The sequence below is a fragment of the Cyprinodon variegatus genome, unplaced genomic scaffold, assembly GCF_000732505.1.
Source record: "Cyprinodon variegatus isolate N-32 unplaced genomic scaffold, C_variegatus-1.0 Scaffold1734, whole genome shotgun sequence".
In the NCBI taxonomy this organism is placed as follows: Eukaryota; Metazoa; Chordata; class Actinopteri; order Cyprinodontiformes; family Cyprinodontidae; genus Cyprinodon; species Cyprinodon variegatus.
Window position 1 is genome coordinate 70,481 of NW_015152187.1, and position 24,588 is coordinate 95,068.

General features: G+C 38.0%; 1 protein-coding gene across 1 annotated transcript in view; it reads left to right on the top strand.

The window, feature by feature from the left end:
* The window catches only part of kcnh4 (potassium channel, voltage gated eag related subfamily H, member 4), a 43,246-nt gene extending 21,222 nt beyond the window's left edge, over positions 1–22,024 (top strand). The window contains exons 5-14 of the mRNA XM_015404419.1: positions 4,958–5,198; positions 5,443–5,600; positions 5,744–5,945; positions 7,880–8,074; positions 10,515–10,714; positions 10,879–11,128; positions 11,222–11,436; positions 18,598–18,636; positions 20,854–21,242; positions 21,901–22,024. Coding sequence (XP_015259905.1) covers positions 4,958–5,198; positions 5,443–5,600; positions 5,744–5,945; positions 7,880–8,074; positions 10,515–10,714; positions 10,879–11,128; positions 11,222–11,436; positions 18,598–18,636; positions 20,854–21,242; positions 21,901–22,024 — 2,013 coding nt within the window. The remainder of the gene's footprint in view (positions 1–4,957; positions 5,199–5,442; positions 5,601–5,743; positions 5,946–7,879; positions 8,075–10,514; positions 10,715–10,878; positions 11,129–11,221; positions 11,437–18,597; positions 18,637–20,853; positions 21,243–21,900) is intronic.
* Positions 22,025–24,588: the final 2,564 nt, after the last annotated feature.

Genomic DNA, 24,588 nt, shown 5'->3' on the forward strand with positions numbered 1-24,588 from the left:
AACAGGTCTTCATTTGCCTTTTAGAAGAATAAGCATAGTAAGCTTTAACATGAACCCATCGCAGATGAAGTCTCAAATGCGAAATTAGTCTAATTTCAATTTCTTGTATTCAGGATCTTATCCTACATTTACAACAACTAATTAAAGTTACTGCGGTATTTTATTTCCCTTTGGAAATCAATTAACCTGAAATGCAGTTGATGGGTGGAATCATTTAAAAAGGTTTATTAAGAGATAATTCAGTGTTGCTGGAAAGGAGCTGGTTGCAATCAGTGTGGGGAGGAGAGCTGGGTTAGCAGCAGAGAACAACTACATGGTGTTGAGGATGTATTGAGTAAAAGCCACTGAACCTCTCAGAAACCAGGAGGCAGGAGGCTCTGATGACTAATCCCAGTAGGTCTTTATGGATGATTCATATTATAGATTGCCTGATCTCTTGTTGATTTACCTTAGGCAACAAGAGATCTCTTGTCTCTTGTTGCCTAAGGCTAGCAGAAGGAGTCTGAAGGTCATGCACAGGGAATCAGTTTTCAGGGTAGAGGTTTCCAAACGGACTAGTGAGAGAGTGATCCAGAATCCAGTCAAGAGAATCAGTAACAGAAGGTGCCTAAGCAGGCAAAGGTATACATGGGAACAGAGGAGTTTAAAACTAAGATCCTGGATGTTCTACTCACACAAATGGCTTTCATGAATCGGGCGATTACCCACTGGGAGAGCCACGAACACACCGTGCTCCTATAGGAGGTAATTTAACAGTTTTATTTAGGTAGAGGAGAAGAGAACCATATAAGAAAGGAAACACTGAGGGGTTTGATACCTCTTTTAAATCAAGATGGTATTTTTATAAACAGGCTATGCTGAATCCCTCTATGGCTCTCCCTGAAACATTTCACTTCTTGCTGTCTGACAAGCAAACAACTAAGATTTCTCTTCTTTTTCCTCACATGCGATATCCGCTATGAATAGCCTGGAGGCCAGCCTCTAAAACGAGAGAAAAACCAACATGAAATAGTCATGCTAAACCATCGTTGAATAGTGCCAGCAGAAGCCATTAAAAGATCAACAGAGAAGCATAGATATAAAGCCAATATACAAAGCTGCCTCCCAAGATGCTGATGTGTTGTTGTTGTTTTTTTTGTCAGTTATGTTTCAGTTTGAATGAAAATAGCTGTTTCTAACTGACAAGTAACTCAGTGGGATTTCATGCTTGTCAGTTAACCAGAAGAAAAGGACTCCTGACTTGTAGAAATATCCAACTTGCTATTTTCCTCACCAAATACTTTAAAATGCAGGAGATGAAGCTGAATTGCAAGATTTTAAACAGCAGCATCTTAGAAGAGGAAGAATGACACAAAGGTTGTTGAAATAGAACCAGTCAATTTTCTCCAATCCAGCTCAGCAGCTTCCGGGATAACTCAGGTTAGCTTCTCTGTTATCCAGTGTGAATGTCCCTGAAGTGGCTACATTGAAAGTTGTATGTCCATATGTCTTTTTTGTCTCTTTCTTCACAATCTAATAGCTGTTAGATGCTCTTCCTCATCTCTTTGCTTGATCTGTTTTATTTTTGAAAAGTCTTCAAGTCTGAAACAAAGGTGGAATGGATTGTGTAGCTCATTAGAAATGTTTTCAAAATGAAACTTAATATGTGGACTAAAAAAAAAAAAATTTTAGAGATAAGATAGTGGAAGATCAGTATTTTAGTTACAGTCTATTCAAAACTGTTAACATGCAGTGTTATTTAGTGTTTACATAAGTGTGTGCATCTTTGAGAAGAGTTGCCTAGTCTACCTTGTAGAAGTTCTCTTGTTAAAGTCAGTCTCTTGTTCATTTAGAGGTAGTGCTTGTCTCTGAGTGCTGAAAATAAAATGTTTCCTTATTTATTTAAAATTTTATTGGAACTATTTATTAAACATCTAAAATAAGCCTCATTACATAGTTAACCCCAGCCGATGATGCGGTTGTATCCAGGGTTGCCTAAAAGAAAATGCTTGTTTTCATTTAACATTTAAATCAACAAAAATACTGTTAAGACATTTAAAAAAGCAGGTCAATAATTATGAAGAGCATTTGATTGCTGTAATGCAATTGAATGCTTTCCCCTGATCATATAGAAGGAAATCTTCAGACCTGCCATTTTTTTTTTTTTACTTTTTTGTTAATTTGTAAATAATAGCACATATAAAATACTTGGATTTAATCTTACTGTCTCCTGATTGTATAGTGAAATCATTTTGAAACTATGGATTTTCTCTGCAAACTACAATTTTTACTCAAGGATGCAAAACAGCTAATATGAGGAAGATCCTGCTTTATCTGAAAAGTGATTCATTCTAAGCAGATTGACTATAATGAGTCTAGGAGGGTTTCAAAACTATCGGGGGGTATTAAAACGATCTGCTTGTGTCTCTGTTAAATTTTAGAGAATATTTGTCTGAATGTCACATTAACAGTGGAAACAAATTATTGAAAAACATTTATCTAATATCATTTTTTTACCTTAAGATAACCCTCCATTTCAATAAGAACACAGATAACTTTAAAAGAGACATAACCCTAACCTTCCTTTCCCCAAAAAAATATCCTACTTTTGAACTAAACTCTGCTATCTGACACTCTGAGCGATAAAGCTCAGCCATGTATGAAATTACCAAGCCCTTTAATTGTACCGTAATAAGTTTCCTCTTGAATGACCACAGTTCTTTTTTTTGTCATTTTATGGTGTTTCATTACAGACTTTTGAGGGACCTATTACTGCCTGTACTGGAGTCTGTCTGTCAAAGATTACCCCCAACATCAGTGTATCGTTTCCACTTGAGCTGCTGCTTTTCTCAATGATCAGCGGACAGCACACACAAGAGAGGGTGTTGACATTTAAATTGTCAGTATCCGCAAAATGTTGCTGCTTTATTGTCCATCTGATTATCATTTATGGTTCCCCATCCCCATCCCATTGTGACCATCTGGATGTTATGTTATTCATTTATTCATCTGTACAAAGGCCCTTATTGCGTTTTGAATAATTAACAAATCAATCTTGAAATTCAAGTGCCGATCATTAGATTTTCACTCTCACCAAGCAAATGTTCTCTTTACTTGAAATACTTTTGTGTGGTTCTACACTTGCTTTAGGGATTTACATCTAGTTCAACTGGTTGTTAAAAGAAGTCAATGTATTTCAATCACTGCAGCAGGCAGCTCTAGATCCAGTGTAAAATGACAGAAGCTTCCAAAGGCATTAGGGCTGCTGCTAAAAGAACTTAAAAGCTGCAGTTTAAGTGAAGTGTTAGCAAGCACTACTGTTCTATATACAACTGTTGCAAAACTTTTCTATTATTTTAACTTTTAATTTATTTCATCTTGCTATAATAAGAACCCTATTTTGATCACCAGAATAAACGAAACCCATTTCTCCTTTTTGAGTAACTGGAAAAGTTAAAATACTTAAGATAAAGCATTGTCTCTTATCTCAAAAACATAAAAAAAAAAATATGATTTTGTGTTCTAGGGCAACAGAAATGTTGATGAATATAAGTTCTTTATTTTCTGCCCCGTTTGCAGATTAAATTGTGGAACATGCTCTCAATGTCAACTGATACGAACATCTCCCTCCTTGTCTAGAGTTTTCTTCTTCAAATGACACTTTTTTGGTTTTGTTGTATGTTTAGATTATAATTTTTAAAGGTGAGTTATTTTAGAATAAATAATTTGGATATAGATACTGTAGCTGCTGTCTTTTCATATGAGTGAAGTAGAACCACACTTTGTGTCGAAAATCCTTAATTCCACTCAAACAATTTCCCTTTGTAAAACCCTTTTATGTTAGTTTTTGCAGCAACATTTTTTGCTCGCACTGTTCAGCAAACCATAGTTTAACCCTGAGCGTTGACCTTTCTAGCACTGGCTATGCCAGATGCTGTAGGTGTTGTTATGTCTATATTTAATGCATATACAATACGTATTTAAGAATGCATATTTAATGACCCTTATTATAATAAAATTCATCATAAAAAAGAGAAAACACCCTAAAATGTACAGGCTGTTTTCTTGAATTCTTGGTTCATTCAGGTAAATGACTGGACCAGCAACAGACAGCTCACCCACACTATATGTTTAGTTTTTAATCATCTCTTTCACAGAAAATCAGGTTTATCCAGAGCTTGACTATCTGTGATTCAACAAGATTACCTGTATAAACAATGAAAAAACAGACAAATACACTATAAAACCTTTCTAGATGTACATTTGCACATACATTTAAATTCAACAATACTAATTTCTGAATGAAAACTGGAACTCAGAGTAGTTTACAAGTGTTGGGAATACATGCGGTTCAGGAGGGGAGATGAGAAATCAACCAATCCATAAATCAATATATTTCTTTATTATGAACTACAATTTGAATTGTAATCAAGATTTCAATTTCAGTACAAACTGTTCATCAAATACATCACATACATTAGGGTGGGGGGGCTGACAGGAGGAATGGGAATCATATGAGATGATTGAAGAACACATTTAACTGAAAACTAAATAATCTGTTTTTGTTTGTTTTCTGTTGTTGTTTTGTAATTTTTGTTTCTTAAATAAATATTTACCAAACATTAAACTATTTCAAATAATTGGAGACAACTCTATGATAATTCAGTAAAATGTTGCCTGCTTATCTTATTTTAAGGTGAAGCTAAAAACAACAAAACACTGAGAGTTATTTCTTTTCGTGCAAATTGAAAAAGGTTTATAAATTCCACACTGATCTTAAAAGAGCTATTGTTCAACATACAGTAGAATATTCAATCTCCTTTTGATGTTTTAGATTTTAAACATTTACATCCAAAATGATGCTCAGTAAATCAAAAATCTGTGGTAGTCTTTAATACCAATGGCTTCAAACTATCAGTGAGCTATTGTTTTATTACTACTGTCTCTATTAATAGCAACAAATATTTTTATCTTACAGACAATGGTGGACAGGCCCTCTGTACCAGAGTACAAGGTGGCTGCAGTGCAGAAGTCCCGCTTCATCCTGCTCCACTACAGCGTATCAAAGGCTCTTTGGGACTGGCTCATCCTGCTTGCTACCTTCTATGTAGCTGTCACTGTACCCTACAACGTCAGCTTCTCTCCACATGATGACTCCATCCCTGCTTCTCGCTCCACCATCGTCTGTGACATCTTGGTGGAAATGCTCTTCATTATTGGTAAGAACTGATATAAAGAAAAGCAGTTGGAAAATTTCACAATTTCTCTTGAGATTCTAAGACAGACAACCAGTTGTGGTGTGGTCACTTGCAAAATGGCCCAGCGCAAGCTCAGGAGGTTAATGTAGAGGGATCCATTGAACATAAAGTGTTTGTCGTTTAATAGTCATAGGACCACATCTGTGAGACTATAAAGGGACAATCTCTGTTTCAGTTTTCCTCATCATTGCTTTGAATTTTTTAGACATCATACTGAACTTTCGTACCACCTATGTGAGCCAGTCGGGTCAGGTGGTGTATGAGGCACGCTCTATCTGCATTCACTATGTCACCACTTGGTTCTTTGTGGACCTTGTTGCTGCCTTGCCCTTTGACCTACTCTATGCCTTCAACATCACAGTGGTGAGCATTACAGTAGCATTTCTATTACATGTCTGCAGAACGTGTTACTATCTTTCTATGGCACATTTTGCTAAAAAATATGATAAAGTCAGAAGATAGTTGGAAGAGGGACTGACAATCTGAAGGTTTCGTCCTCTGTTTAGACCTCTTTAGTCCACCTGCTGAAGACGGTTCGTCTTCTGCGTCTCCTTCGACTTCTTCAGAAGCTTGACCGATACTCTCAGTACAGCGCCATGGTCCTGACCTTGCTGATGTCTGTGTTTGCCCTGCTGGCGCACTGGATGGCCTGCATCTGGTACATGATTGGTCGCAAAGAATTACTAACCAATGAAACCTGGGAAATAGGTGAGTCTGGGGAGCAAAATACGAAATGATAAACAATAAGTGTTATTTTTTTGGTGTATTTAATCCCTTTTCTCCTTCTCGAAATTCATCAGATACAACAAAACATTCCTTAAAATCAGTTAATATCTGTTGTGCATCTGTTTTGCTATAAATAGCTATGCCACCTACTTGGTTGTGATGTGGCTGTATACACCAACTGTCTGATTAGAAACATATACAAAACCTAAAAACAAAACAGTACAGGAATCTTTTTTGTAGAAATCTGCTAAAAAAAAAAAACTGCAAGCTTTATAATATTTTTTTTACATTTTATATTACTTACAAAACCACCTGTATATTTTTGTGCTATCAAACCTTTTTTCCATCTAATTGTTGTTTTCAATATATCATCTTTCTCAATAGATGAAAGACACCATTACTTTGTCAGTTGACACGTTTAAATGAAAATCCGCCTTTGTAGTTTACAATTTAAAATATTAGGCAGAGATGAGGACTAAACTTGCATCTTAAAGTCAAGTTGTAATTTGTAAAGATCAAGATGTCGGATTTGAATTTAACTCTAAAGCCTCAGAAGTAGCATTTTTATAAAAAAAGGTCACCATAATCTAAGACCCATAAAAAACTCGCAGAGACAAGGCCCTTTTTACTCCAAAAGAAAAACATGTCTTATTACGAAAGAAGTCCAGCTTAACTTTTAATTTCTTAACAAGTTTATCAATAAAAGGTTTGAAAGTGAGGTAGCCATCAATTAAAATTCCAAGGTATTTATATTCCAAGTAGCTCATAGGCATGAGGAGAATTATCTTAAATAACTCTTAGGTCATATTTTGGCAATCAAATGTAATGAGTATATCAGGAAATGCATAAATGTTGATGGTTAATGTTTTTTTTAGTGTTTAAGACCTTAGTGAAATATAGTGTGTTTTAGCTTTATAAACATTAGCTCAACACATGTCAGTTAGTGGTCACCTTTAGCTTCTTGTTAGATCCCTCCTCCAAGTGTAAAAGCCAGGAATGTGCCTCTCCACGCTGTTAGTATTTCCTAAGATTAATAAACTGATAGTGTTATTTAGAGAAAACTAAAACTGCATCTCTGGTTTGGGAGAAAGGGGCGAGGGCTGGAGTAGAGTGGTCAAGCGTGCTTACCTGGGCTTTACAATTATTTGGCGGGAGCTTTAGCCGGGGTACAGGTGGTTCGAAACTGGGACTGTCTATGGAGATTGGGGACTTCTGGTCACCATGCTTTACACAACAGTGAACATATTAAAGAATAATAATAAAAAACTATAAGAACAATTACTGTTTACCTGGAAAATATTTCCATTAGCCATGATTGTAACCTCTGTTGATCTCCAAAGCTCAGGAAAGCCTAGCCTAGGCTGTGTTGCTGGGTGATTCTGTGGCCTGAAGGCCTAACAAGAAGACTTTTGTCCTTTTTGGTCTTCTGGTTCTAGATGTAGTCTGAGTCACCCCTGGAGACTCAGAGAGAATATTACAGTCTGTTTCACAGCAGTCTAGGTTTTAACTAGACTCTAGGACTACTTAACTTGAGCAGGGGTTAAGGAATCAACTAAATTTAGCTATGTTGTCTTGTTCTCCCTGATGTGACCTTACTGGAGAGCCACAGCAAAAGAGGATGGGGTCTGTGAGTAGATGCATTTTGTCCCCCAACTAATTCAAAAGCTTGCAAAGAACCAGCATGGATATTTGTCCCCAATGAGAAAGTTAATGTTACGGTTCATGGCATACCAAAGCCATCCAGTTTTAAAAGCCAGCCTGGTATTACTGTTCATGTTGTTAATTTGGTAAACACTTGCATAAAGAAGCTGGCTAATATATTTGTTTTGCTCAGCATACTTTTATAAACATCTTACACCTAACTGACCAATGTAGAGAGAGATCATTTTCTAAAAATGTTTTAATCTGCTCTAAAGGATGGCTCCATGAACTGGGCAAACGTCTGGAGACTCCATACATCAACAGTACAGTGGGCGGCCCGACGGTCCGAAGCTCCTACATCGCTGCTCTCTACTTCACCCTCAGCAGCCTAACCAGTGTGGGCTTCGGTAATGTCTGTGCCAACACCGACGCTGAGAAGATCTTCTCCATCTGCACCATGCTCATCGGTGGTAGGTTTGACATCAGGTCGTCTCCGTCTCTTTCTAGCAGTGCAACATAGCTCTATCTCTGTTTGGCATGGCAGTCTAATAAATTTAGCAGGGCGTTGGGGGGTTAAGACAAACAGCTTGGCAGGGTTTGGAAATGACACACAATCAGTCATATTTTAGAAAAATATTATTTCAGCTGAGTTAACAATGATACATGAAACAGCCCAGAGGATTGTATTTGGTTTATTAACTGCCTGCAAGACTGGTGATTTAAACAAAGAAGGAATTTTGTGTTATAATCCTATCGATGAATGAGCCAGTAAATGTTCTAAAGTTAAAATGAAAATGTTTGCAGATATACAAGTTGACTAACTTATTTGGAGTACAAAAAATACTTTTGGGATAACAGTTTTATCCCATATCATTGAACTTGGTACATTACTTATCAGAATCCAGAGAAAACATATGAAAGGATGCCAAAAGAAGAACTTGGTTACTGTGTGAGTAAATCAGGTACAGTAGAAAAGTATTAGGTTAATATTAAGGGCAGGAAGCCAGCGTGGAGTAGTGATGTAAAAAGGATCTCTCTTTTAAAATTAGAGATTACTTTCAGGAAAAAATCCAACTAACCTAAATAATGAGTGTTAATTAGTTAGTTAAAGCAAAAATAATCAGTCAATAAATCTAACTTTCATTGTATATTGTTAATAATTGGTTAATTTAATTTTACTGTCTTAAACATTTAGTTTATATTTCTTTACATTTTGTCAGGTCTAAGCACCTAAAACATCATACATACATACAGGGAAAGAAAGAAGGGACAGAGACAATTAATTTAGTTACTCGCGAGGAGAATAGGAAGGAGACTGCGGAGTTTACAATCTCCACCCCACTCTGCAGTCTTCAGCTTTCTCCTTGCTATTTATTGAAGAAAAGGGGATGTCCCTAATTACATCAGCTGAGGTTTAAGTAAAGAGAAAGGGAAACAAAAGGATCTTACTTTAAACCTCAGCACATATGTTAAAACAAAGCATGTGGTTGTTTTACAATTGAATTGTTCCAAGAATACATGTTTAGAAGAAACATGTGATAGAGGCTGTTCAGGTCTCTTTTACAACCCAGCATGTGATAGAGGATGTTCAGGCCTCCTTCACAACCCGTCCATTGCATGACCTTAAGCAAGAGTTAATAAAAGATGAATCACACATTATACATCATAATAGTTCATTAGAACACAACCCATTAAACAAAAACAAAGTATAAATAAAATATTTCTAACACATTTTTAAGTAGTTTAAAGATGGTTCCATAATAGGTTTCTAAATTGATACAGCTAAAGATTTTGTTTCACATTATCAATGTTGGCTACTAGGATAGCCACATCTGAAGAGAGCTGTGGACAGGGAATGTCTACAAGTGAATCAAATAGCTAGCAAACAGCTCCCTGCAAAGCTGAATGACATGCCGATGAGGGAATTTATTCTGGTGTGTTTCAGACGAGATGCATGTAAAGGCTGCAGGAAAGGATCAATGGATGGCAGGATTAGAGCACCCCAGTTTGAGGGCATGTTGTTGTTTTTATTTTTATCTTTGTTGTTGTATTCACACATGATGTTGTAACCTTTTTTACACTGGAAAAACAATCTAGAAATAAGTAAAAATTTCTTAAATTAAGTGTATTTACCCTTAATTTGAGTAGGTAAATGAGATAGTTTGCCAATGGAATTAGTATGTTTACTCTTAAAATAAGACAATTAGATAATATGCACTTAAAATAAGACAAACCAATTTTGTTTTTTTTATTCTAAGTGTAAATTGTCTTGTTCCATTGCCAAAATGTCTCTTTTACCTCTTCAATCCAAGAACAAATGCATTTATTTTAAGAAAAAATGACTTATCTAGATTTGATTTTTTTCCAGTGTATTTTTTTTTACATTTTAATATGTTATACATCAAAGTTGGTTTTGTTCCTGGTATAACTGCATGTGATACAATTGCTTATCAAGAAATCCTGTTTTTTACATCACAAAATCCTTTCACCAAAACAAGGGTGTGTATAATTTGTGCAACTGGTTTATTTTTATTATTCAATTTGCTAAATGTGCACTGAGAACCAGAAAATATGTTTTTCTTCATGATTAGTTGTGTATGAAATAGAAAAGAATAAGCCAAAGGTAAATAAACAAAACAAAAGCAAAAAAAACCCTGATCATTCAGTGGGGAAGGTGTTTTTTCTTTTTGGCCTTGTCTTTTTATTTCTGTGCCTGTTTTCTAAAAAATATTTTAGGTGATGTTTGGTATTTATAAATGCTGAAAGTACATTTTTTAATGCAGTAGCTTACATTAAGTCATTGGACTAAGGAAGACGCTAATTTCCACCTAATTTGTTTACCTATTCGTGTATCTCAGCCTGGCCTCATTCATTACTGTCTATTGTGCTCTTTGCCTCCATCTGCCACAGCTCTGATGCACGCTGTTGTCTTTGGTAATGTGACGGCTATAATCCAGCGCATGTACTCACGCCGTTCTCTCTACCACACCCGAATGAACGACATGAAGGACTTCATTCGTGTTCACCGTCTGCCCCAGCAGCTTAAACAGCGGATGCTGGAGTACTTCCAGACCACATGGTCCGTCAACAACGGCATAGATGCCAACGAGGTAGGATTCTCTTTTGATTTTGTGAGATGGTGTCCTTAAATGACTTCAAGAAAAGAATCTAATTTATTTTCTTTCTTTTTTTTGTGAAATCCCTTCCTAACTATTTCACCCATGATTTAAAATATTCCAACAACTCTGGACCTTATTGCAATAAATGTCCCCAGCTCCTCCATGACTTCCCAGATGAGCTCCGGGCCGACATCGCCATGCATTTGAATAAGGACATCCTTCAGCTGCCAGTTTTTAAGGGGGCCAGCCGTGGCTGTCTGCGCTCACTCTCCCTTCACATTAAAACCTCTTTCTGTGTACCTGGGGAGTACCTGATCCGTCAGGGTGATGCTCTGCATGCCAATTACTTTGTCTGCTCTGGTTCCCTAGAAGTGCTGAAGGACAACATGGTGCTGGCTATTTTAGGTCTGTTTGACACCAAATCTATGAAGAATTTTATTTTAATTTAGAAGTTTCAAATAAGAGCAGGACATTTATTGTTAATGCTTTGTATTTTAGGAAAAGGGGATTTGATCGGATCTGATCTGCCTGGAACAGACCAGGTGATAAAGACAGATGCAGATGTGAAGGCTCTCACCTACTGTGATCTCCAGTACATAAGCATTCGTGGTTTGAGAGAGGTGCTGGAGCTCTACCCTGAGTATGGCAGCGTGTTTACCACCGACATCCACAACAACCTGACCTACAACCTACGTGAAGGCAGCCAGGATGAGGTACTGATTTACACTAACTGAGCACAATTTATGTTTCAAATTGTTCTTCATTTGAAGCCAGTTTTAGCCCTTACTTTTACTGAACCCCTGCAACTGAAAAATCATCCCCTATGTCTCACAGACTAACACACTTATAATAGTAATGGTGATAATATTTGAGTGTCCTTCATCATAAGCTTGACTTTGGTCCAGAAATCTCTTCTTTGACTCCAAGGTTTGACATTAGCTTTTTATCCTAACCAACCAATGTGGCCAGGGGTTTTCCTAGGTTACAACCCACTCAGCATTTTCTACTAAACAGAATTTTGCAGAGAAGGCAAAAAAAAAAAAAAAAAACTAAACTGGAACAAATCTAATGAGAATCAATAGTTTCAGTTTTTATTAACCGAGCAAAAAAAAAAAAAAAGTAGAACAAAACTGTCCATTTAATTTGTTTTAAAACATTGTTGCATATAGTAATATACTTGAAAAGTTATGGACGGATTTTAATGACATTTTTCAGATCACATTTTATACATAAACAGGTCAAAAAGGATGCATGTTGAGGTTGCATGGCCAACAATTAGACAGTGCATCTTCAACTGGTGTTGGTGCCGTATGTTCTGAGCAGGACCCTGATCCAATAGTCTGGATCAGATCTCAACACCCCTATTTATTCTTATTTTTATCCCCTTTAATGTAAAAAAACAAGCCTCTTTAGATTATGTTTCTTATGTTGCACATGCGTTCCCTCCATTTAAAAATTATTCTAAAGTTTTAACTTTAGATCAAGCCATACATTGTTGTTACCCGCTATTCCTTGTGGGCTTGAAGGGGGGTTATTTTCAATTGATTGGCATATTTTAGGCATAATCATGCTTCTAATGCTTTGCAGCAAGTTTCACAATTTTCTTTTTTATTACAACTAATAAAATAGCTGACAGAAAACATGACCCCTTGTATTGTTTGTCTCAATATAGAGACATTATAAATAAACACATTAAGAGTGTGAAACACCCACAAACAAACACACTGCATATACACTTCGTAAGACAGGATGCAGGATATTTTAAACGACAGAATTTTGCCCCCTAAGGTGCCTTTGTCACTTTTACATGACTCTTTTTCTGCCACAGCTACCAAAGTCCAATTACCATGAGTGGGTGCCACTGTCAGGCAGGCATATTGTTTCCCCAAAGCCCAGCAGGATGGCACAACACACAGCCAGGATGTGGCTCCCATTACTGTCCATACAGTATATACTATACCAACAGTTATTTAAAAAAGCCTACATAAGTACAAGAACCTGCATCAATTTACATCATAAAAGCTTACACTGTCCATTGCAAGACATTGCAACATAAGCGTAATGTAATCCTCTAATAATAAAACCTCTAATAAACCAGACAAATGACCTATAATTGAGCCTGACGGCTGGTTTACAAGGTTTAGTGTAAATCTGTGAGTCGCTGGAAACTTTTGCAGCACACTGGACAGTCTATAAGGGGTTAAGACAAGATAGTGGCTGTCAAAGAGTCAGAAAATGTCATGATTCTGCCCTTTGTGGACTTCTGTTTAAGTTTCTTTCTAAGTTCCCAGTTACACTTTGATTTATGTTATTCTATGTTTTATTGATCATTGGTTTCTTTTCCATTTTGATATATTTAAGCTTTGTTTTATTTATTGTTTACTCTTTGTTGCCCCCTTGTGCTAGTCTCTTTCCCTAACTCCTTCTAGATCCCTCTGTCCACACCTGCTCCCAATCTATTGATTATTCAATTCTTTGTTTTGTTTTCTAAAAACCTCCACTCAACTTTACAGCAAATCCTAAATTGCTTCAAAGAAAGCACTTTTAACCTTTTCAGGATCACTATTGAAGGGTTTGAGCCAGACAGAAAACTCTTCCACGGTTGTGTTTGTTCTAATAATCTGAAAGAATGATAGCTTTACAAACAGTTACTCTATGGCCGGCACACTGTGGAGTGACTGTTTATTTAGACAGAAACCAGGACAAAGCAGGGACGGTAAATTATGAACACTGTTACCTCTTTAAGATCATTTTTAATAACCGTAAATACTTTGTCCCCTTATGAAGGAAGGAGAAACCCGTCTTCTTTAAGTCGGCGGATTGGCAGTGTGCCCCAAAAACTGGGTAAAGGGGCAACGCTGCATTACTGTTTTTACTGCAGTACTTTAGGCACCTCACTATATGGATTCGTAACCATAGCATTTTAAAACCATAATACATCTTATTTCTGGTAACTGTCATACTTAAGTGTGTAAGCAGCTGATATAGAATACAATAAGTTAATGTGTTTTCTAAAACCCCAAACACATCAACAGTGAGATATCCATGGACACAAGTGACAACTCTCTCTTCAACACTTCCTGAAAACTCATCCAAGTCTGTTAGTTCATCAGGCTTTTCTCTTGATCCCCTCTGGTTGTGCCCATTATTAATGTTTGTTGCTTATTAGTTTAATTTGGGTTTTTGTTTTTTCCCTTGACTTTTTTTTTATTCTTTTGCATTTGGAAGGGAAAGAACGAGACATCTGTGATGGGTTTGCTAATTAGAGAATGCCTTTTTGTCAGTCAGGCTGACAGACAGCTTGTGCTGTATTAATGAGGGCTACAAAAGCAGATTGAAGCTCAATATTTTGATACCGTAATGTAACTACAAGATGACCACCAAGTATATGCATGCAAAAGTGATAAAGAAGTTTATTTTCATCATTCATTTGAATAAAAATAAAATATTCAACATGCTTTTTTCAGTGAAAATTTTGATTCAGTGAGCCTTCTCCAGGTGGTTCACCAGTAACAGTCTTCGCTCACACCTTAGGGTTCATAACAAGCTGTGTGTTCGTTATGAACCAACGGAGCAAAGAATGATCAAATTCAGAGTGTTTAGAAATTGAAAACTACTGACACACACACATACAGCCAAATAGTTATCTACACACTCCTGGAGATTCTCCAACAATAGTAATCATTGAATGATTATACAGAAATCAGAACATTATGGTAAAAAAAAAAAAATAAAATAAATAAATAAACCTGTACGCTTTGTCTGTATTATATTTTTGTAATCACCTAAAATGGAAATTTAGGGATTTATTTGAATTAAAATGTATCTTATCTTAATCAACTCAGAGCTGCCCCCTAAATAGGTTAAAGTGATTAGCTTTAAAATGCTGTTAGTATGAAGGCATCAGTAGTGGTAGTGACTATTTTTTTTTACAAATTACGCTGAAACTGTAGAGTAAGTTAAATCTATTTTTCATTGCCTTAAGTGTAACGACACTGGAGTTGCATCTCACCAGTTCGTAGCACTTTTTTTTTCTTTTTTAACATGCTAAAAGCTTTTATAAGTTACTTAAGCTACGTTTCGGGAATGTATGAAAAGCCTCAAAGTGGAAAGTAAAAATAAAAACAACAAATTGAGAGAATTTAAACAAAAGGAAAAAAAACGTAAAGGGGAGACGATATTCTGTGCCATGTTTGAAAGACAGACCTATGAAAGAGAGAAAAAAATTACCATTTGGATACTATGGAATTTCCTAAAGCATAGGGACCAGTAGCAGTAACATCTATGTTTCTTATATAGTAATTCATTTAGTTTCTTGAATATTACTGATTTTGTAAAAATAAATATTATTTAAAAAATAAATTCTATATTTAAATGCATCAGTTTCATATATTGTAGTTCTATTTCATTGAAAAATTGCCTCGTTGCAAGATTTTGGTCTGGTTATTGCTTGTACTTTAATAAAAATAAAACCACAGCTTTCAGTTTAATTCTGCATAGAACTACCCTGCTTCACAGTCTGATCTCACTAGCATACATTACTGTAAGTAAAATTCAACTGTTAAAATCCCACATTCAAACTTTAGGAGTCATTTTGTTATGTATATGCTAAAGCAGAACAGTTTACATGCCCCAAATGAGATTGTTTGCACATGATAAGTGAGGAGTAAAACCACTACCAGAAAATAGTTTATGCAAACCTACTTTACTATATTGGACTCCTGTGGTTTAAGTGTCTCATTTTCTAATAGCAGTCATGTAAAGTCATTTTATGACAATATTCTATATTAGGAAGATTATCATTCCAGGATGCCTGAGGGTCCTGGAACTATAATGATAAAATTTCCTTATGTGTCCCCATTTTAACGAGCTTAGAGATCCTCTTCATGGCACACCACCGTCTAAACTGATGCAATCTTTATTTTTCTTTTCAACATTGATTTTTAAACCCAGTCATTTGCTATAGGGATTAACTTTGATGCTTTCTTGCATCAAAGAACCGTTTGGCACTGACTGCTCCAGCAACAGGCTGTGGTGTGGGTGTCTGTGTCGGCTCTAGCTAAATGTTTTTCAGTCATTCGAAAAAGGCTGCAACATTGCAAAAAATTAATTACCCTCCATATTGCTTATCAACTGAAACTAATTCTGCCTTGCACCAGGGGAAAAATTAACTAAAAGCTCTAAGCAATTAGCTTTAGAAATATTATTGAGTGAATGGTTTGACTTAAATTGCTTCCTGAACATATGTGCATCCCCCACTCTTCCAAAAAAATATAAAAAATAGTGTGCAATAGACCCATCCTGAAAGTCCACACAATCTGATGCTAAGAAAAATAAACTTTGAAGCGTCTTCAGTAACTTTTAATTTCCCTTTCTTCCAGTTGCTATTTTTTTCTATAGGTTCATTTACTTTTATTAGTTGAATTCATAACAATTATTATGAGAAAATATTATTACAAACCCTATAAAACCAGCCATCTACGGGAGTTAATAAGCAAACTGCTATCAGTTCATAATTTTTCTGTGACTCACGGCCTATTGAAACTCTGCGCTCAATAGCCAATTGAACATTTCAGCTACTGGAAACGAAAATTTAATGACAGAAATAAATCACATTTCCTAAGAGGAAGGTGAATAGCTAAATAGATAACTAAGTAAATGTTGCGGGGGAAGATGATTATTAGCTTTTTTAACTCAATAGTAATTTACAATGATGAGAATTGTTTATAAGCAGCAGATAGAAAAAGAAAAAAAAAACGGTGTAACAATGTCCAGTTCTCCTCCATAACTGTGTCCAAACTACACTGAACGATGGATATGTATGCAGAGAGAATTGCCAAGGCAGATCTTACTTCCATCTTCAACAGCTCCAAGCTCAGGAAAAGGACAGCTTACATCTCAGGAGACCCCCACACATTCTGGACACTGTTTACAGTTTTACCTTCAGATCAGTGCTACAGAGCGCAGTGGCGTTTGTTTCTACTTCAAGGTTTCTAAACAGGGTCACCTGATTTAATGACTACCTGCCTTTCGCACTGCCTCCAATCATGATGAAGTGCTTCAAAACACTGGTAAAGAACACATCGTCTCCAGTCTCCCCCCAACATTCGACCTGTTCCAACTCGCCTACCGACGGAACCCCTCCACTGAGGACGCAATCTCCTCTGCTCTTCACCTGAGCCTAGCATACCTGGAGGAGAAGAACACCGTCGTGCAGATGCTGTTCCTGGACTTCAGTTTAGCTTTAAACACCATCATCCCACAGCATCTGATAGGCAAAATGGAATAGCTGGGCTTCAAGTCACCCATCTGCAACTGGCTGCTAGACTTCCTAACAAACCGACCTCAGTCAGTCCAGGTCGGAAAGAACACCTCTGATGTCATCTTCCTAAGCACAGGCTCCCCTCAGGACTGCATCCTGAGCCTCCTGCTGTTCACTCTGACACCCGACTGCATCCCCAGGTTCACCACCAATCACATTGTGAAGTTTGCAGGCAACACCACGGCGGTGGGACTCATCAGAGGCAACGACCAGGACTACAGAGAGGAGGTGGAGCAGCCGGTGGGCTGGTGCAGAGACAACAGCCTGATCCTGAACGTGGAGAAGATGAAGGAGATCATTGTTCACTTCAGGAAGAACCACCCTAACCACACTCCAATGCTCATCAACAGCTCAGCTGTAGAGGTGGTGAGCAGCACAATATTTGTGGGGTGCAGATCACAGACACCCTCAACTGGAATGTAAACACCATCTCACTGGAAAAAATGGAACAGAAGTGCATGTACTTCCTGCGGAGGATGAAGAGAGCCCACCTGCCCCCACCCATCCTGACCACCTTCTACAGGAGCACCATAGGAATCATTCTGACCAGCTGTCCCACTGTGTGTTGTGGAGGCTGCAGCTCCTCAGACTGGATGAAGGTGAGAAGCATGGTAAGAAAAGCAGAGAGGATCATCTGTGCTCGTCTTCCCTACATAAAAGACATTTCATCTCAGCTCTGCGGGTCCCGAGCCCATAACTTCATCAATTACCCCTCACACCCCCACAAAGGACTGTTCACCTTGTTGCCCTCCGGAAAGAGGCATTCAATGCGGGTCCAGCAGATTCTGTAACAGCTTCTTCCCCACCGCCATCAGACTGCTGAACTGTTAAAAAAATCCTCTAAATCAAGACTCTGCATCACACTGATAACACCAAACCAAAATACTGCATATTTGCACCATATATATATGTTTTGAAATGCTCTTAACTTCCATATCAATGCGTTTTTACACCATGTTTTCTTCTCCCACACTATTTACATTTTATTACTACTGCACTTTAGGTAATGTAAATTAATTCACTGCCTGAAAGCTGTACAAAATGCAATATTGTTTTGTATACACCTCTGTATACAAAATGACAATAACAGTTGTTTAAGTCTACGTGAAACTATGTCTTCATTTTTTGTAGAACAATGTATGAATATACTGTATTTACAAAAAAAGTCATGTTTTACCAAAACTTTATAATTTAGAGTAAATTTGTCCCAAACAACTTGAAGATTAAAGCTGGTCCTGATTCTAAAGTGTAATGTGATTTACATTTCAGCAGCATGGTTTTAAGGTAAAACTGATGGTTGGATGGAAAATATAATTTGACAGGTTAATATTACAAATCTCATGCAAATCTGTTTATCTTGAAGCTTATCCTAAATAACAAGTTTTATTTCAGTGTTCATAAAACAAGAAAAAATGCCAGGACTCTAATATTTTGTATCAGTAATGCTTTTAAGAAGTTCAACATGCTTCAAACATATGTTTTAAAATATACAACAAGTGTTTTTTTTTTTTTTTTTACTTGTCTTCTTTGTTTCTTTTTTTTTTCTCTCCAGGGCTTAAATAGATTCTGCAAGTCACCAAGACTTCCCCATGTGAGTTTTGTGATTATTGAATATCCTGCCTGAATTTCTTTTTCTGATATGCTTTTTTTGAACATGTTTGCAGGGTGTTATTGATATGCCAAACACTCATTGTCGTAGAGCCTTCTTAAATTCTATAATCTTTTATGCTTATTTTGCTTGGAGTCAGAAGAAATTTCCAATTGATTGAAAACAAAGTTAAAATCAAGACAAAAATGAAGCAATATCATAAGGTTTTTATAGCAGTTTTTTTTTTTTTTTTCTTGAGGTAACCCCTCCTGTTTTTCTGGGACATGCAGCACTGCTGATGGATTCTGTGGGACGGCCTATGTGAGGTCTTCCCCTTCAGGTTTAAACTAATTTAGAACAGACAGTACAGTTCGGTCTCAGGAGTTAGCTTACAAACTGGGTCAATAACTATGAAATTTTTTTTTTATCTTGCACCGTAAGTTCACCCAACTTTTCCTTTGATTTCTAAATCTAAGGTCATATTGCTGACTCTATTGATTGCAGGTTACTGGGAGTTTCGGGAGTGATTTGAGGAATTAATCTATAGTAAAACCAAAACAGAGTAAAGGCAAATAAAGCTTAGCACATAATAATAAAACAAATAAAACAGTTCGGACACAACCTTTAACTAATAATACCTCAGATAACAGTTTAACAGTCAACGGCAGCTCTAAACAATTGGGTTTTTAACTTTGACTTAAAGAAGTTAAGCTTTTTTTTTTTTATAAATAAAATAAAAAAACAAACAAAAAAAATAAAAGAAAAATAAAAAAACAGTCATCTAAAAGTTTCTTCCAGATAAGAAGAGCATAGGAACTAAATGCTGCTTCTCCATGTTTGGTTCTAGTTCTCGATGTATAGAGTAGGCTTGAACTAGAACTAGAACAATAAACACAGCAAAAGTGACGTCTGATCTAAAAGCCAAAACAACTTGGCTTACATTCGATACACATGGCACAATACTGGTAAGAGAGATTCAGAGGGACATGGTTCTTCCCATTATTGCCTTTCGTGAGTTCTGTTGCTCTGGTGACATCATCAACACTAACCTAGGTGATGGCATCATCAGACTTGCAGGGGTCAGAGGCCACTCAGCTTGTTAGCGGGGGATCAGACCCAGCATTTATTGCCAATGGGAAGGGAGCCAAATGCAGATTTTTAGCAGGTCAACCCGTGTTTAAAAAACCTGGGTTAACCCCCTAATTTCAGTGGGAAAGAGGCTTCAATAACTGCCTTTATGTGCCTGTGAAGGTTCTCTCTCAAAACCAAGATTTTGGCCATAATTGGTGGTTTCTGTAATAGCTGAAGCTGTGTGCTAACTCTGGATCTCTCCTCCTTTACTCAAAAGACTATTACCCCAGTTTTGTTTTTATTCAGTTGGCAACCCTCTGATGGGTTCATAGTCACCTGGTGACAATGTGATGTAAAGCTGTGTATCGTCTGCATAATTATGGTAACTGGTGTTGTTGTCTGCTATAATCTGAGCTAAAGGGATCACGTAGACATTGAATAGTAGGGGCCCCACATTGAAGCCCTGAGGAACCCCGCATGAGATTTTTCTGGTCTATGATTACAGTTCCCTACTGACACATTAAAGTCCCTGTCCTTCAAGTAGGGTTTTAACCAGTCCAGTGCTGAACCAGAAAGGTGGGCCCACGTCTACAAATTAAGTAACCAACAGTATTAAATGCTGAACTGAAGTCCAATAATACCAGCAATGTAGTTCTTTCAGAGTCTTGAATTTATATGGATGTCATTGAACAGCTTAATCGGGGCAGTATCTGTACTGTGGTGGCACAGAAACCTGACTGGAAGACATCAAAGCAGCTGGTCATTGTTGAGAATGGATTGATGGTAATCTCCCAGAAATTAGTTTTGGTACTTTGGATGTCTAGAGATGGGTCTATAGTCCTGAAGGACCAATTTGTCCAAGTTTATCTTTTTCAACAATGTTTGATAATTGCTGTTTGTAATGCCCAGAGGGACACACCTGACATCAGTGATGTCAAATCAAATCAAATATGCTAGCATTTGATAATAGTTTTTGCTACGAAAGGGGCACACCCAAATCTGTTTAGGAAGAATGTGCTTCTCTCATGGGGAATAAAATCATCACCTTGTAAGATACATGTGACTGTCTAAAAGCATAAAAAGCAAACCCAGAATAAACCTCTCTCATTTGTTCAATATACTGAATCTTCTCATTGTTTCCCTTTCTAGCAGTCACCAAAGCTCCCTTCTATTGTGGAGACGAAGACTGATGACCCCGATGATGCCTTCCAGCTCTCTCCAGCAACACGCTCCAGACGCAATCTCTTGCTACCTAATTTCACCAGCCCAGTCCGCCGTACCTCTCTGGGAAACCTGTTAGGTGACGAACTGCGGCAGTTCAATGCCCTGAGACGTTGCCGTTCACCAAACCTCAGTCGAGGATTTCTTGGACAAAGCTTATCACCTCAACCACCTTCAAAGAAAGAGCACAGCACCAATATATCCACTCCATCTCAGTCTTCAACTACAGCCAAGGGAGAGTCGGAGACTGACCAAAAGCCGGCAAAGTTGCTTATCCCAACAGTCACATGTTTTCCACCTCCGGACCTTAGTCCCAGGTATATTTTACTTTTAATCATTAAGGTTTGAAGGATGGGGTTAATTTTGGTTTAGTGTCTGTTGAGAGCGATAAATTGTAGGAAGCATGAGGGACATTCAGAGGGTTACAATAGAATTTCTTAATTTTGTTTAATTTTAAAACATTATCATTAAAAGACAATGGATGTTAACATAACAGTACTAGGGTACAATATGCCAGAATTGACCAAAAAGCCTCGTTTTCATCCTTAGTTTGTGGCAAGATATTAAAAATGCCATTTCTAAGATCCTATGAAGTGTTTCAATGCCATCAAAACAGGGATTCTATAGTACAAATCTGGATTGTTTCTTTAATGTAAATGGGATTTATCTTACATAAATTATTACAGGAGATGCCACTGTATTTCATTACTAGAGCAACTTGTCTTGCTGCCCCCACCATCTGTATCTATAATGCATTACAAAGGAAGCTCCACATATGGGTAAGGGCTAGTTCATAGAGCTCAAATATCTCATCTCATCAAAACTTGGCTCAACTCATTACATCGAAACCCACATGGGCCTCTGCCAGCTGCAGCTCTCATGGCACATTCTTGGGTCATCTTGTGTCTCTGATGATAATTGAAAAAGCTCTACTGTAACATTAACCCATGCTCTCCATCTCATCCCTCCTATCAGGGTTGTAGATGGCATCGAAGACAACGGGCACACGTTCCACTTCACCGTGGAGCACAGCAAGCCTAACTCCAGAACAGGTGGCATCAACCAAGGTAAGACACACCACCCCCAGCTGGGAGGGTGACCTGAAGGCCAGATGGCCTAGAGGTATACCGAAGAGTTCACACTGTTGATGCATTTGAGGCAGACCTGCATCCTTCTGGGGAAATCTGAGAGCGCAGCAGAAATAACAGACTGCCAGGTGTCCACAGAGTCAGAGAACATGTTAAAGGACAAATGAGGAAAGAACAGGGTCCTAAGTGTGTTTTAGTTTTTACTGATCATAGCAGTATTTCTAGGGTGAGTGTAGATTTTCCAACTATAGACAATTGCCACAAAAAACAACAACAAACAAGACCAAAATAGAAAAAGGTATTTGAAACCAAATAATCATTAATCATGGGGGGTGGAGGCCTAGTGGTTGAGGCATTGAGCTTGGAATCCAGAGGTTTTGAGTTCAAGCCCCGCTCCCTCAGACTGCTACTCTGGGTCCCTGTGCAAAGACCCTTGACCCCCACACTGCTCCCTGGGCAGCTCACAATGGCAGCCCAGTGCTTCCCAAGGGAATGGGTTAAATGCAGAGTTAATTTCGTAACTCTGTACTTGTGACAGTGTAATGACAAAAATAAAAAAAAACATTAACTAGCTTCAGAGGTCACCAACACTTACACACAAAAGGAGGATAATCTTTACCACTACTCAAACTCAATTCACCAGACCAACCTTACCAGGAACCGCTTAAGCAATCTTGCCTAGGACCTAGGAGTTTTGGATAATCAATGATTGGAACCACAACTCCTTTGAGTGAAGTTGACTGAGTTGCACAAGTTCATTACCACCCGTCCAGGTGCTGAAGAAGATATTGTCATGTCCTGCAATATGTTTGCACTACATTGTACTTTGTTCTTTCTCCTGTGGGAGTAGTCCTCTTTCTCAAAGAAACCTGGTGGTAGGAAAAACTTTAAGTGAGGGGCAAGAGATGGTTTGGAGTAAGAGCTTTCAGGTCAGAAGGTTCATCAGAAGCCTTGGTTATTGGATGGCCCTTTATTATGGCTTTCACCTCACACAAGCCCTCTTGGCTAGCATCCACAGAGTGATGCACTGATTGAAAAATGCATCCACAAAGCCTTTGGGTTTGAAACTCCAAGACACTCCTAAGGTTCTCCATCCAGCTCATCTATTGTTGGACAAGGTGTCGGGGAATGGCCTTAATACTCTTGAGATGTCAGAGTTCTTGGAGGAACCTCTCAAGTGTGGTTTATGCTTGACGCGTCTGCGAAGTCCACGCTAAAAAATTATATAATTTTAGGCTTCAACACCTCTCTGTGTGGGATCCGTGTGGAAAGAGTTTTGACATCGGATACCTAGTAACATTGTTAACTACGTGTACAGATCTGTGTTAAAAAACATGGCGAGGGAGCAGTTGCTCCTACTGGCCAGGGCTCGCAAATGTAAACATCTAGTGATCCTGTGATTTGGCTCATAAATACCACTACTATCAACATATTGTGGAAAAACTCCTGGAAAGAAATTAGTGCTGCTATTGGACGGCATGAAGAGGCTTTAAAAAAGTTGTAATTGGCTGTTTTCAAATTCCTCGTGTGGTGTATCTGGAGCCGTCCATAATGGAGGGAAAGTCACACAGTGCATAAATGCTGCAGACGCTATGACGGTCGGCTCATTTTCCGAGCGCATATTATGTGAGCACTTTAGGGTTTAAGACCACTGGTGCAAGAATTCCCAGCGGGTCATAGACTGAGCCAACTGCAGAGAGGATGCCTCCTCTTGTGGGTGATCTAGTTTTTGAACAATCTTGAATTTGAAACTGTCGTTCTACAACAACACCAACAGGATCCTAAGGCTCGCTTGACAGGGAGCTTGTCTAGGTCAAGAGTGTCTGTTTCCCTTGGCTCCTCAGTTCTCCTTAGCAGGGAGAGCAGATTGGATTGAGCGGCTGTTGCAAACCCACTTAGTGAGCCTAAATCCTCCTGGAGCAAGGATGTCTTTCAGTTCATAGGGAAGGCAAGGACAGTGCCTCCTCTTCTGAGTGATCAGATTCAGGGCAATTATTGAAGGTAATAGGTATGTGCACTCTCATACTCAGTAAGGTCTTGCCTGATGTCACCAGAGGGTCAACAGAGAACACAGAGAACTTCTGCATCCTTGTCTGGTGCCTCACTTGGTAAAACATTTTACCGGCATCCTCTTTGACAGCCACCTCCTCTTACCTGAATCTATTGATGATGCAGAGCAAAGTGTTGTTCAGTTATGGTTGCTGAAGCAGCTGGTAGCTTAATGTTGGTAATTTGTAGGATGCTTATAGTCAAAAAAGTACCACATTTTTCCATCATTGAGGTCAAGGTCGTCCTCAGGAGATTTGACTGCACAGCCCTTCGTGATCCAGTCTCTAATGAATGCAGAGTAATCAGCAGGGAAATGTGGATATTTATGAACCTCTCCTTTAAGTTGTTTAGCAACTTTTATGCTTTTTAGTATTTCAATGGCTGCTTTCCCCTGTAGTTGTTTACTGAGATAGAACAGTATGTGATAGTCTACTGAGGGACACTGTATTGTACCTCAGTGGTGGACTACTGGGTACCCTTACTGGTCTACCACCAAGGTAAGCTCGGAAAATGTGTTTTGTTTTAT